The sequence below is a fragment of the Mercenaria mercenaria genome, chromosome 2 (genome assembly GCF_021730395.1).
Source record: "Mercenaria mercenaria strain notata chromosome 2, MADL_Memer_1, whole genome shotgun sequence".
Lineage (NCBI taxonomy): Eukaryota > Metazoa > Mollusca > Bivalvia > Venerida > Veneridae > Mercenaria > Mercenaria mercenaria.
Genome location: NC_069362.1, coordinates 86,818,704 through 86,833,953, shown reverse-complemented (window position 1 = coordinate 86,833,953; position 15,250 = coordinate 86,818,704). Strand labels below are relative to the sequence as shown.

The 15,250-nt window shown below is 36.0% G+C and overlaps 1 protein-coding gene across 2 annotated transcripts in view; it reads right to left on the bottom strand.

Annotated features, from left to right (window-relative positions):
* Positions 1-14,636, bottom strand: part of LOC123564504 (eukaryotic translation initiation factor 3 subunit L-like) — a 42,676-nt gene extending 28,040 nt beyond the window's left edge. Inside the window, exons 1-2 of one of the 2 annotated variants that reach the window (XM_045358143.2) lie at positions 14,493-14,605; positions 2,870-2,893 (exon numbers count right to left, since the gene is read on the bottom strand). In XM_045358143.2, coding sequence (XP_045214078.1) covers positions 2,870-2,893; positions 14,493-14,519 — 51 coding nt within the window. In that variant the 5' untranslated portion in view covers positions 14,520-14,605. Of the gene's footprint in view, positions 1-2,869; positions 2,894-14,492 lie in introns of both variants that reach the window. The other variant, XM_045358144.2, reaches the window with a different exon arrangement.
* Between the last annotated feature and the right edge of the window lie 614 nt (positions 14,637-15,250).

Sequence of the window (15,250 nt, the reverse complement as noted above, 5' to 3'; positions counted from 1 at the left end):
CCTGTTGATCATGATTACGTCTCACAGGTAAACTAGACGTCTGAATACCAGACAATGGGATATCAACATAACGGTCAAGATTTAAATTCAATACATAATCCGGCAAGTCGCCTGTGCGAGAATTTAGGTCACCAACCCAGAACACAGTACCAAGGTCACTATATTTACGAATTTCAGTATTAATATGCTCGAAAAAATCGAACTCATATAACATTGAATTTTCATTTCTATACATAGCAGAATTTTCAGGCGGTATGTAGCTCACACAAAAATATGCGTCAGATTGGGCATGAGTAAACTTTTTATCAATTTTAAACCATATTATACCTCTAGCATCTAAACTAATAAGCTCTAGATAGTTTTTGTAACATTCTTTATAATACACAATAACTCCCCCACTTTCGCGCTTTGCCCTTTTATTAAGATTTTTAATCACCCCATCACCTTCTGGAATGAATTTATATAGAAGTGCAAGCTGGGTAGGAGGTTCTAGCCATAGTACACACACATATATATATATACCTTTCCATCCAGCAAAGCCATTGTTAAAGCAGGAACATTAAAAACAGACATAGTACATACAAAGTTACAGTGACACAAATAATTTCAAAACAGTACTGATGTCTTGCTTGAATTTTTCTAAGGAGAAAGCCAACCTAGTAACTGCAGGAACACTCCAAATAGTCTGGGGATTAAAAAACTGCAAATATTCTAACTGCACACATCCTATATATCTTTGAGAGTTAGATACTGTTAGTATCACTAAGTCTGGGGAAACTTAAGTTATCAACTCAGATCATCCTTTACATCAAGTCTTAAACAAAATACAGCTTAAAATAATTACACTGCTATCCTAATAAATCACTTATTACTGCAGCTTGTTATTATGTGTAACATGGGCACTCTGGTGCACCCAATTATTTTTTCTTATTTTTTAGATAACTTTTTTATTTACACAAACATTAACAAAGTAATATATTTTTCCATTTATCATGGCCAAGTTGTCTAAACAGGACTTTTTGAATACATGATTGTCAGGGCTTTTTCAGTGTGTCCCACAGGGCCGATATTCGGCCCATTCCCAATGGCAAATATGCATATTTTTTCCCAGGGATCCGGACATTTGCCCCCCAATAAAAAAGTAAACAGCTGGACATTTGCCCCCCAGTTTAAATGGTAGCTAGGACATTTGCCCCCCAGTGCTTATTTCTAAAACAGACCTTTGCCCCCCAATATTTTTGTCCCCCAGTGATTGTTTATGAACTTATTAGAAAATAATTATCATATTGCAGATAAAAATGTCTTTGTTTTTTACATTTTTTTAGTACATAATTGCCAAATTCACAAGTTTGAGTGTTAAAAACATTGCACAAATTAAAAAATATTATGTTGTTATGAGCTCTTTTATAACTCAATAATAGGCTATTATTTACCTTAACACCTGGATGCAATTAACATATTCATCAAATTTTTATCAATAAAATAGTTTTTAGGACAGAAAATTGCCTTTTTGAGTAATTTTGACAATAAAACAAAATAATACACAATCATATCTACTGGTATATAGGACAAAAATATTGGGGGGCAAATGTCCATACTAAAAATAAGCAGTGGGGGGCAAATGTCCTGTTTGTCATTTTAACTGGGGGGCAAATGTCCAGTAATTCATTTTTTCATGCAAATGTCCTACAATCCCAATAGCTGTTCAAAAATTCCCAATCAAAGTCAAAGAAAAAAAACAACCTATTTTGTTGCAAATTATAGTGGTGCAACCATTGTATTGCAGATTTTATTGAATTATCAGCTTAAATTTGAATATAAAGCAGTTTCCTTTTATGAATATTAGCAGTAGAAATCACAGAAATATACGTAAGGAAAAAAAAAAGACTGATTTTCATGGAAATACTTTCCTAATTTGGATGTTTAACCAATACATATATTTCCCAATATGGCAGTATTCGCGAGTCGAAAATTCCCAAAAAGCACAGGGGCCTTTTTCCCAAAATGTCCAGAAAAAGCCCTGATTGTATACATGTACCAGTAATTTACATTTAGAGAAATTCAAACTCTTACAAAGTTAAATTGCCTTTAACTTATAGATGACTATAAGAAGTCCATTTATCACTCTAAATTAAAAGGCCGATGTCCTGCTATTTATATATCAAAATTTTCCTAAAAATGGAAGTTTTTTTTTTATCGTACATTTCTGAAGAGATTAAGAACAACTAGAAAATAGATTCACAAATTCCAATTAGAATCTGCTTTAGAAAGCATATGTCTCCATATACCACTTCATTTCAATGAATGTGTGAATGGTGTTGAATTTTGCCCAGTTATTTGAAAATCCTTTAACAGGTGTCACCTCATTAACATTTCTGCAAAGTCATTTTAAATCCTACAAAGAAGTAAAAACATAAAGAGTGGACATGAAATGCCGCCTATCTGACCTTTGACCTCACCTTTCACCTTGATTCATCATGACAAAAACAGACAGACAGATGAAAAACCAGACCAAAATCAGTATGTCTCTCCAAAGTAAATTTTAGAAAGACATAAATTATATATTATAAATTGACTATAAACTTGAAAACAAATAACAATAAAAGTAATGATTTTGCAACTAAATGTTCTTCTGAATGATCTAACTCCACAATATTATGAAATACGATTGTGTTCTAATTCAGTTTCAGAAATAAATAATAAATATTTCTAGTCCTCAGTTTTAATCATTAATACGTATTTCTTTTCATTTTGTACCAGGTGTATTTAAATATCATGCTGGGAGATGGAAACTGAAAACTATTCACCATCCATTTAACATTTCTAAATGGCAAAAAGCAACTTGATTCAAAGCAGTAAACCACTTTACCTCTGCCTGTCCTTCGTGTATAGCCTAGAATCAAACAAAAATATTCATAACATTATGAACATCTTATAAGTGAAACAACAAAATTTTATGTCTTCAGGATTCTCGTTCAACTTTAGTTACATGTAAATCACAAAAGGACTCCATGTCACATTTAGCTGTACACCATTATGATTTACTTACTAGGGGCAAGTATTTGGGAAAGGAGTTAGGAAAAACAAAGTAAGGAAAGATGAGCGAGAAATGGGAAGTAATGAGAGAAATGGGGAATGGTGAGGCAGAAGTGAAGTGTGACTAAAAAGAAGTAATGGGAGAAGTTCAGTGATTATGGGAGAAGTTCAGTGATTATGGGAGAAGTTCAGAGTGATGAGAAAGTAGTTCAGAGTGATGAGGAAGAAGTGTGTAGTGATGCAGAAGAAGTGAGGAAGAAGTTCAGAGTGATGAGGAAGAAGTGAGTATTTATATTATATTATAGGTGGGCCGGTGGTCTAGTGGTAACACGCTTGACTGTCAATCCAGAGGTCCGGTGATCGAATCCCAGTCCAGGCACTGGAAATTTCTGAGACGCTCCTGGGTGTGTCCCACCTAACCAAGAGGCCTGTACTGGTTCTTCCCAGGAAAGACGGCTTCGAGTGTATCGGTGCTATACACCGGGCACATTAAAGAACCAGACTGTCTATTCCCAAAGAGCTAGGCTAAGTTAGTCGGACAGGCCTGTATCTAAAAAGATTTCTCTCTATCCATTCTGGGGGCTTTATCTCACTCTGTCCCTCTGGTCAGATCGCTCTGTGTCTGTACTAGTAGAGGATGAATTTCGCGCCCTGTGTGGCTGCGTTTGCTATATGTAAAGCGCCTTTGAAGATGTTTACCATGAAAAGGGCGCTCTATAAATCTGGCATAATAATAAAAATATAATCAATTGATGTAATTATATTTACATTTAAATAAACCAAACATGTTTTCAAATTGTCCTAAAATTCCCAACTCTGAATGATACGAGATAACTTAGAAATAAAAACACTTACAAACCAAACTGTAAACAATTTTACTTGAAAAACACAAATTTTAATCTGAACAATACTATTAATTTACGTAAAATGGTAAGAACGTGTGATGGCAATTGGTTAGCTCGGTTGATACAGTACTTGCCCTGTAAGGTAGAGGTTCCGGGTCCAAACACTGAGCAAACTGCACATTTTTCTCACCTTGTGAAATTTGACGCCCAACGTGGGGCCATGATAATGTACTGCGAGATCATGTTCACCTCGTTCTCTATCCCATTTTATAAGAAATCTGAGTCCGAATTTAAGTATAGTTGCAGAGTATGCCACAGCAAAGTACTGGACTACTTAAAAAGGTGAGAATATGTGGCCTGGTGGGCAGATCACTTGCCGTATAAGCCAAGGTCCCCGGTTCAAGCCAATGACTGACTGCACATAATTCTCACCCTTTGACACAAATATAGCACAGCATTGAGAAGGGCTTTTTTTTCATGCTATTTTCACTCTATCTAAATTGAGGCCAATATTTTGCTACTTCACGGTTACAAACCACTAGAAAGCCACTTCACAATAGAAACAAGAGTGCCAAACTGTCACCAAAATACGCCCGTCATTGAACTTGGCCTAATTCAAGGGCCATAATCCAAGAGTGCCTGGAGCAAATTGGCTGGTTATTGAACTTGGCCGAGATATTATGCCCACAAATATTGTCAGCAAGTTTGGAGAAGATCGGATGAAAACTGTTTGACTTAGAGAGCGGCCAAGGCTAAATTCGCAGATTTCAAGTAATTCAAGGGACATAATCCAAGACTGCCTAGAGCGAATTGGCTGGTTATTGAATCTGGCCGAGATATTATGTCCACACACATTATCTGCAAGTTTGGGGAAGATCAGATGAAAAGTGTTCCACTTAGAGAGCGGACAAGGCTAAATTCGCAGATTTCGAGTAATTCAAGGGCCATAATCCAAGAGTGGCTGCGGCGATTTGGCTGGTTATCAAACTTGGCCGAGATATTATGCCCAAAAAACATTGTCAGCAAGTTTGGTGAAGATCGGATGGAAACTGTTTGACTTAGAGAGGGAATATGCTTTTGGATGCAGACTGCCCACCTGCCCACCACGGGTGTTCACATAATACGCCCCGCTCTTTCAGAGACAGGCGTATAAAAAAAAAACCATTCCAGACCAGATCCTGCTTAACGGATTTTGTTTTCTCTCACTACCCTCATGCAGATGTTTATTCTGGCTTGGTATACATTAACTGGACCGTGGACGGCCACATTGGCAGCTGCTAGTTGATCTATGTAATGTTGTGACAAAATGTAGGGGGTACCATTTTTCGTACAAGGGGGCCCCCTGTAGTCTCAAAGTTGTTGGTAGTTTTAAATCGTGGATTAATTTACTGCTCCCGTTAAACTCTCTTGATGTGGGAATTAACTTCGTATACCATTGTTGATTTCCGCCACTGTGGGCGATATTAAAATGCCAAAATATTAAAAGAGTTTCCTTTCTCATTTTAGGTGGGTACGGGTTAAGTATTTGGGTAAATCAATCAAGTATGTTGTACTGCTTTAATATGCGGTAATGTTTGCTATGATTTTTTATATTGTTTTGATAAGAAGCCTTTGTATTTTTGTGTCATACGATATTGCGAATATTAACTTATGTTCAATCTGTTTACTCATTAATAATACAAGCAGTTGAGAGTGACTTTGGTTTTGATTTTAACTATATATGTACACCAATAACGTTTTATGTAATGCTCATACTGCAGATTCATTTACATTCATGTAATGATTTCTTTATTGCAGAAAAATTACTGTTCTACTCTGTTCTAGTCTTGTTTACATTTCTTCACAAGTCATTCTTGTTTAACAAATTTCAGATTATCTATGAACTATGAATCTTTCTAGTCATTGCATCGAATATGCATACATATACAGAACCTGAAAATACATAAAGGTATCTTGGTACAGTGTGCGAAAATGTTTAAGCATGTTAACATCATTTTGTTAAACATTATTATTTGATTTGTCATTATAGTGTAAAACCTTAGACAACGATGAATGTAATTTTGTATGTACGCCCATGGAGCTATAACACATGGAGAGAGATCGAAGGTATTTTAAAGGTTCTATGTGTGGTATTGTTATCCTATATCAATTATCTGTTAATCAGTGGTAAGTGGGTGTAAATTATCTTACATGTTGAGCAGTACGGAGTTTGCCGATAAGCTATCCGTGGACAACCAAAGCATTACGATGCAAAAATTGAGAGGTTCTATCAAGTTCCGTACATCAGTGATTGCAAAAAATAAATTATTATGTCTTTCTGTTAAGGTTACAACTACTGAATGATATTGTTACTTGTCAAAATATCAACTAAAATTATCAAATACAGAAACCAAAACTTTTTTAATTAATTTATTTCTACAACATATCTGACATCTGCAAATCAATGAAATGCGCAAAATGCTTTGAAATTTTGACAGGAGTGTTCTAGATGTTTTGACTAAATACATAACATTGATATTTGTCAAAATTCGATGATACTGAATAGATGCAGTACAACTTCAAAACTTTACAACATGCCACTGATATGAGAATAAAATGTAATGACACACATTGGTCATTTCATAATTAACAAGGCAGTCTGAAAGACAGCTAAATCCCCCGCCACTGCTATGGATAGTGAAAGGGTAAAACCTTTGATTTAAGCTGTGACCTTGACCTTGAACTGACATGGCTGACTCATGAATTCTGCACAACGTCTTGATGAGGTGATCATTTGACCAAAGTTTCATGAAAATCCTTCAAGGGGTTTAGGAGATACAGAGCTGAAACCTTTGACCTTCAGTTGTGACCTTGACCTTGAGTTGACATGGCTGACTCATGAGTTCTTGATGAGGTGATCATTTGACCCAAGTTTGATGAAAATCCTTCAAGGGGTTAAGGAGATACAGAGTGGACACCAAATGGAAGGCTCAAACCTTCGACCCTTAGTTGTGACCTTGACCTTGAGCTGGCATGGTTGACTCATAATTTCTGCACATCGTTCTGATGAGGTAATCATTTGACCCAAGTTTTAAAAAATTCCTTCAAGGGGTTTAGGAGATATAGAGCGGACACGAAATGGAAGGCTCAAACCTTTGACCTTCAGTTGTGACCTTGACCTTGAGCCGACATGGCTGATTTTAAGTTCTGCACATCGCCTTGATGAGGTGATCGTTTGACCCAAGTTTGATGAAAATCCTTCAAGGGGTTTAGGAGATATAGAGCGGACACAAAATGGAAGGTTCAAACCTTTGACCCTAAGTTGTGACCTTGACCTTGAGCCGGCACGACTGACTCATGGGTTCTGCACATCGTCTTGATGAGGTGATCATTTGACCCAAGTTTTATAAAATTCCTTCAAGGGGTTTAGGAGATATAGAGTGGACACAAAATGGCAGGCTCAAACCTTTGACCTTGAGTTGTGACCTTGACCTTGAACCGACAAGGCTGACTCATGGGTTCTGCACATCGTCTTGATGAGGTGATCATTTGACCCAAGTTTCATGAAAATCCTTCAAGGGGTTAAGGAGATATGGACCGGACATGATTTTGTTACGGACGGAAGGACGGACGGACGGAAAGACGGACGGAAGGACGGACGCAGACCAGTCCTATAATCCCTCTGCCACATCGGGGGATTAACAAATAAATGCAATCGTATGTGATGCTTACATCATCATTAATCTAAAATTCAGTGCCTGATGGTAACCAAATACACGAAAGTATATGACACTAGATTTTTGACATTGTTAATTCATTTACTGCTATTTACTGACTATAAACTATTACCTCACCAGAATGGGTATTCTTAAAACTTTATAACCACTTTAAATGTAACAATTCAACACGTTCTGCCTCCTATTTAGGTTACACAACTGATATCTATGACACATTTTGATGAATAGCCTGAAATAAACACCAGCACATGGCAGCTAAACTTCAAAGGGCGAGTGTCTGCAAATTTTCCTTTATTGATTTTCGGCATTACTCTTTGATGTTGGATGAAAGTTAAATGGTTGGGGCATTGCCAGGTGACTGATGTAATCTGACATAATTCTACTCTATAATGTGTAGAACAAGAGCTGTCACAGGAGACAGCGCGCTCAACTATTTCGATGCTGGATAGTGAAACTGGGCACATCTGAGGAAACTGGAGCTGTCACTGGAGTGTTTAATGACTCCAATGGTGGATGAAGATATTGCACAATAGCTTGAGTCTGTGTTAAAATATTAAGTAATAAGAGAGGTAAAGATAAAGTGTATCAAAACACTGTGTAAGTATAATTCTAAGCAAAAAGGGGGCATAATTCATAAAATATTGGTGCAAGAGTTATGCACCTTGTGTCATATGATGTGGGTGATGATGTGGAACAACTACTTAAAGTTTGAATCAAATCCATTTCGTAATAACTGAGATATAGTGAAAATGCATCAAAATTAACATTAAATTCTAAGTAAAAGGGGGCATAAATCATGAAAAATTGGTGCCAGAGTTATGCATCTTGTGTCATATGATGCGGGTGATGAGGTGGAACAACTATTTTAAGTTTGAATCAAATCCATTCAGTAATAACTGAGATAGAGTGAAAGTGTATCAAAACTTTAACCTGAAATTCTAAGTAAAAATGGGGGATAATTCATGAAATATTGGTGCAAGAGTTATGGCCCTTGTGTCATATAATGTGAGTGATGATGTTGAACAACTACTTTAAGTTTGAATCAAATCCATTTCGTAATAACTGAGATATAGTGAAAATGCACCAAATTTAACCTTAAATTCTAAGTAAAAGGGGGCATACTTCATGAAAAATCGGCGCCAGAGTTATGTACCTTGTATCATATGATGTGTGTGATAAGGTGGAATAATATTTTAAGTCTGAATCAAATCCATTTAGGAATAACTGAGATAGAGTGAAAGTGCATCAAAACTTTAACCTGAAATTCTAAATAAAAGGAAAATAAAAATAAAATATTAGTGTGAGAGTTATGACCCTTGTGCCATATGATGTGGGAGATGATGAGGAATACCTATTTTAAGTTTAAAGCAAATCCATTAAGTAATAATAATTACAGAGATAAGGAGAAAAAAGAGAAAGTGTAAAAAAAACTTTAACCAAGGTGGGGACACGGAAGGACGCCGATGCCGGGGTGAGTAGGAAAGCTCTCCATATACTTCATATAGTTGAGCTAAAAATGTACTTTAGATTGTTTTTTTTTGTGGATGCTGAAGAACAGTAAATTTGCTGATTTTAATAAAATGCTGACTGTTTTTATACGTATAATAAAACTACAAAATATTTTTTGTTAAATATAATGTTTTCTTATCATTCTAGTGTTCCTTTTCTCTAAATTTTATACTTTACACATTGTTTTGAACCAATTAAATATGATTATGATTGTGATGATGATGATGATGTCAGGTGATGATGATGATGATGATGATAAGAGTCATTGTACAAAGTAATACTAGGACTCCCAAAAAAATTTAAGAGGGACTCCAAAATCTGAATGTTAGGCTGTCCTGACTCCATGAAAGTGAATCCTAATGGAGGCCCCGACTGGTGAATGGCAGAGGAGGCCCAGGTCATATGCTTAATTATTATCAATTATCTCGAGCTCGCTCCATCTATCACAACTCCCTGGTATGCCATTGTTGATTTCCGCCGCTGTGGGTGATATTAAGCCGCCAAATTATTAAGAGTTTCCCTTCTCATATTATTAAAAGAGTTTCCTTTCTCGTTTTAGCTCTTAGCATGGGTAACATATTGACATTCTAAAATAACATATGATAGGAAATGTGATGTATTTTACCAGTTAATACACATTTTGTAGTTTGACACTGGTTATGCAAATATTTAGGATTATGCTATAACATCAACTTAATGAATGCGATCGGCAGAACATAAAAAGAGCATCAATTAATTTAGGAAGTGTCTAGCCGTCCGGTAACCGGACGCCTAGCCTGCGTTCTAGTCGTTACCGGACGGCTAACAAATCCTCAGGGGATTTTCTAGTCGTCGGGTAATTAATGAATAAGACATGATTTTATACAGTTTTATTGTCATTTACTTAAGATAACGATACTATCTGCAAACAAAATTTTGTGTAAATACATACTATAAACATTTACAATAAATCACTGCATTGTTTAGCCTATAAAATGGAAGTTTGCCGAACTCAATAATGGCGAGATCGACGTGACGTCACTTATTAAAATCTGTTCATCTGGATGCTTTTATGGGATCAGAATTTTTAAATTTTAACTTTTTCACTGGATTTTCAAAATTAAAACAGTTTTGAAGTACTTTCAAATTGTCATATTTTAGTATTCAAATATTTTTAATGAATAACTGTTTTAAATGACATCTAATTTCAAAAGCGGCAGCGTGATCAGGGCTAGACACTAACTTTTTTCCAGTGGTGGTCCGAAGGACCAGCAGCTTTTGCAAACTGATGGTCCGACAGAATTTCAGGTGGTCCTACCTAGATGTGGATGTTTTTTTTTAAGTTAACGCAACCAGTATAATATATGACGCTCAGCCTACTGCCATACTTCCGCTTATGGCGGCAAACAATATTTAAATAGAAGACCCCCTCTTCTTTCATGGAGTACTTTTTACAAACACTGCAAAACATGTGATTTTTATATTATTATTTTGATAAACATCTGCCATTTAATTATTAAAAATAATTTTGAAAATCAAATTTAAAATAAAGATGTCAATAAAGATGATTTTTTCAGCAATTCATATTTTAAGTGGGTGGGGTTTGGTGCCTCTTCTCGAAAAATGCTTCAAAATAAGAGTTTTTTTTTTTGCAACAGTTGTCATTTTTTCTTAAATACAGACTTTTTATTGACTTTTCATTAAGATTGCACTAGAAAATCTCGTTAAAAATGTCCGAAAATCACGGCCATGAAAACGGGTGACAAATATGAAAAACAAAAGTAACATTAAATTCTTGATAAAATACGTGTTATAAATTTCTTTTTTTTCTTTATACCTATTGAATACTTATAATTTCTGCTTATTAAAAGCATTTTTATTTGTTTTTGCCCAAACAAAGCCTCGGTAATGATAATAAATTAAATAAAATGCTATAGATCGTAACGGCCGATCGGCTTATATAAACGTGTCAAGCACATAAAATAAATGAAATTCGTTACTCAATTTGTTGTTAAGTAATAATTGGCAAGACAACAATACAGCAGAAGCTGTATACTGCTAATTACCAAGTTGTACAAACACGATAATAGGCTGCTTTTTGCATTGTTTATCAATTAACTTTTAACTTTTTGATCAATAAACACTTTTGATAATGACGGGCACTAAATACAAACCGCGAGATGACAACGTGTCAGTCGGCGCGTGGCGTAATTGACATATGTCAGTAGCTAATTAATATACGACGCTCCGCCTTCTGCCATACTTCCGCTTATGGCGGCAAACAATATTTAAATTCACTGGGATTTTGATTGGTACAGGGGCAGAACTTTCGAACTCGAGACGAATCAAAGAAAATTTCCGCGGGTCACGCCGACGCATGGGGCATTTTCTGTGCGAGTCAGATACGAGTTTTTCTCGATTTTCGCGGGTCAAAATCTGGAACCTCGGCTCTACCGAACGCTGGATACTGTACTGATACCTCAATAGTTCGTAAATGATACTTCAAGCAGATAGATAAGTCATCGTGTTCCGTTCCCGGGTTTTAGTACCAGCGTTACATCCGGGCATTCCAAATTTCAAGAAAATATAGGTTAAAAGTCAGTAATTCAAATCCTTCTTTGTTTCATATAAAAAACGACAACTTCAGATCGTCTTTACGTATCTTTAGAGAACATCACTTTTTCCTACACCTATTTTTCATGAAAGTTCTATCACAAACTAACGAAAAAATGAAAAGAAATTAGGGGGTTATGTAGTTCCTAGTGAAATGCCAGTCAGTTGTGGCCTGCTACCCTAAAAATGGCGCATATTTGCTCTCGTCCGCGCAATAAACACCTACTTCCGGTTTCGATCTGCAAAACATGCCAGGTGGGGTATATGAACATGAAAACCGTCTCATTTCATGCAGAATGTATTCTAGTAGTGAAAAATGGTGATTAAAGCACTCGTTCTACACGAATTTGCGCGAAAAATGGGAAAATTAGGATCTATTTATTATGGACTTCTTTCGACTACACCACGGAAGCACATTTTCGACCGAATTACTGACCTTATTCCTATAAGAAATGTTTCTTATCAAATTTCACACGATTTTCATCTCTATTTTCAAGAAAGATGTAATACCAAACATACTGCCAAGTTTCATTGTGAAATTTCGAGATTTTAGAGAAATATAGACATTTAATAGAAGCCACCCCCTACCCATTTACTGGGCTAAATTTTGGCTCTATGGTCCTTTTATTGTATATTTTGGTAAAAGTTTCACTTGTTTGCATTATTTTTCACCGGGATTCTGAAATATCATTCATTCCGTCATGAATAAGACCCAGAAGGATGCATTTTGTGCTTTTTCTGACATTCTGGAGACAAAATATTGGCTTTTTAATCCCTGAAATCGCTGCTGAAATAGGCGCATCTACTCAAAATGTGGTCAAAATTCAAAAAATTTCAAATTTCACTATTATTTTGCATTGGAAACACCCTTTTATATCATATACAACCGATCTATGACTATTAAGACTAATTGCGATGTGTTTCGAGAAAAGTCTTATATCAGCTCTTATAGGTTAAAAGTCAGTAATTCAAATCCTTCTTTGTTTCATATAAAAAACGACAACTTCAGATCGTCTTTACGTATCTTTAGAGAACATCACTTTTTCCTACACCTATTTTTCATGAAAGTTCTATCACAAACTAACGAAAAAATGAAAAGAAATTAGGGGGTTATGTAGTTCCTAGTGAAATGCCAGTCAGTTGTGGCCTGCTACCCTAAAAATGGCGCATATTTGCTCTCGTCCGCGCTATAAACACCTACTTCCGGTTTCGATCTGCAAAACATGCCAGGTGGGGTATATGAACATGAAAACCGTCTCATTTCATGCAGAATGTATTCTAGTAGTGAAAAATGGTGATTAAAGCACTCGTTCTACACGAATTTGCGCGAAAAATTAGGATCTATTTATTATGGACTTCTTTCGACTACACCACGGAAGCACATTTTCGACCGAATTACTGACCTTATTCCTATACACGGGGAAAACCAAATTCTATTTTTAAACTGCAGTACCGTGAACAATTCAATGTTTATTAATTTATTTTAAAAATGACTTCCTTGTAATTTTCGGTGGTCCATCGGACCACACAGGTTCGAGAAGTTAGTGGTCCTCCCTGAAAAGCACTGGTCTCGGACCAGCGGACCAGCGTTAGTGTCGAGCCCTGGTGATGTTCAAAACTTAAAAAAAAACAGCAGTTAAGCGTTCATAATTAATCCATTTTATTTTGAAATAATTAACGAATGAATTGCTTTTTTAAGCTTTCCATTCTTCAAAAAATACATATAAATTTGTGTTTTAATAATTAAAATTTAGGCCGTTAGAAAAAAACATTACTTTTTACAAAATAGCATACGGACGTTCGGCGATCAATGTTTTACAGTATCATTTCTAAAAATAGAATATCAACGGATTTGAAAACAAACACAATCTTCTGCGTTTAATCGACTGAAAAATCAGATAAGTATTGATATTTTAAGTAAATCATTTACTAAATAACATTTAAAACTATATAAAATCATTACTTATTCATTACGAAATCAATAACCGGACGACTAGAAAATTCCCTGAGGATCTGCTAGCCGTCTGGTAACCGTACGACTAGAACGCAGGCTAGGCGTCTGGTTACTGGACGACTAGATTAATTTATTGTAGCCGCAAATAACCCCACCCGCTTATTCATGAACTTATAATTTGAACATATGTAGTCATAATAGCGAGCTCGAAGAGCAGGCCCGAAGGGCCTGCTCGAGAATCGAGCTTTACGGTAACGCAAGTATACTTTCACACTTGGTGATGGATTTGAAAAGTTTCGTCGGAAGTTTTAAAAAAGCGCACCCTAGCGGATAGGTTCTCACAGGAAGTACTTCTTTCCGGAGTGAATACAGAACTTCATTCAATTGTTAAAAATTATTCATCACTCAACAAGAATGAAAGAATGATTTCCAGTTGTTTGAAAAAAATATTATTTGCATTTAAAAGATCAAGCATCGGCCAGAAAATGGAAAAAATGTCATTAATAAGCAGAAAGAAACGGGAACGCGGTAATGACGTCACGGTGACACCGGCTCCCATAAATTTTGCAACGTATGATATTCACTGTTATAGGCATGGTGGCACTAAATGTAGACTTTTTTCAAGCAAATAGGTTCTCCTGAATTCTTGTGACCAGTGAATAGTTTGTATGTGACAAATAAATGATGCATAATATTTTTAGATAAATCCGATTTGTTTGAGCTCGCTTTGAGGCTTTGCCTTAGTTCATATTATATTTCATGTAAAGATATCAAGCATCTCAAATTGCAGTAAATAATTTGTACATTTTTTCTGTCAATCCGCATTCTATAAATACTTACATCTTCTACATACTGATCACTCCACATGTTTGTAAAAATATGTTAGCGAAAATGTGTTAGTCTGATCACCGGAAAATGTCCACAGACGCTTTATTAATTAGGTAACGGACCACCAACTATTTTCCCCGTACACTTCCGGGTACAGAAATCTTCCCGTCGTGAACTAATAGTGTAGCAAATGGGACGTAATGTATCTAGTGTAGATTTAATACCAGAGATAAAATACTTGCACAAAGACAGGTTTTACTTCATATTGAACATTTTATCTCATAAATTGATTAGAAAAACAAAGAAAATATCAAACAGGGAATGCCATGTTCCAAAAACGCAGCCTCCCCAAAACGAAACCCACAGCACGCAGACGTGCACACTACACACACACACACACACACACACACACACACACACACACACACACACACACACACACGCATACAAAGTAAACACACGAGGACAAAACGAACAAATAAAGGAACACAGTGGGGCACCGCCTTGGAACGGTCAGTGGCAAAATACACCACTGGGGAGCTTAAACCGGTTTCTGGTGCGCACCCAACCTCACTCTTACCCCCACCATGTTCCAAAGACACGGGACAGTTTAAATAAAAGTAATCCCCGCCAGGTGAATCTCTTAACACGCGTAATGGAAACAAAAAGGCATGGCATGTAAAACACAAAAATGCTCCTGTATAAATACATAAAAAAACAAACCTTAAGAACCAAAAACGTATGTACTCAATGCCTTTTCAGAAGACAGA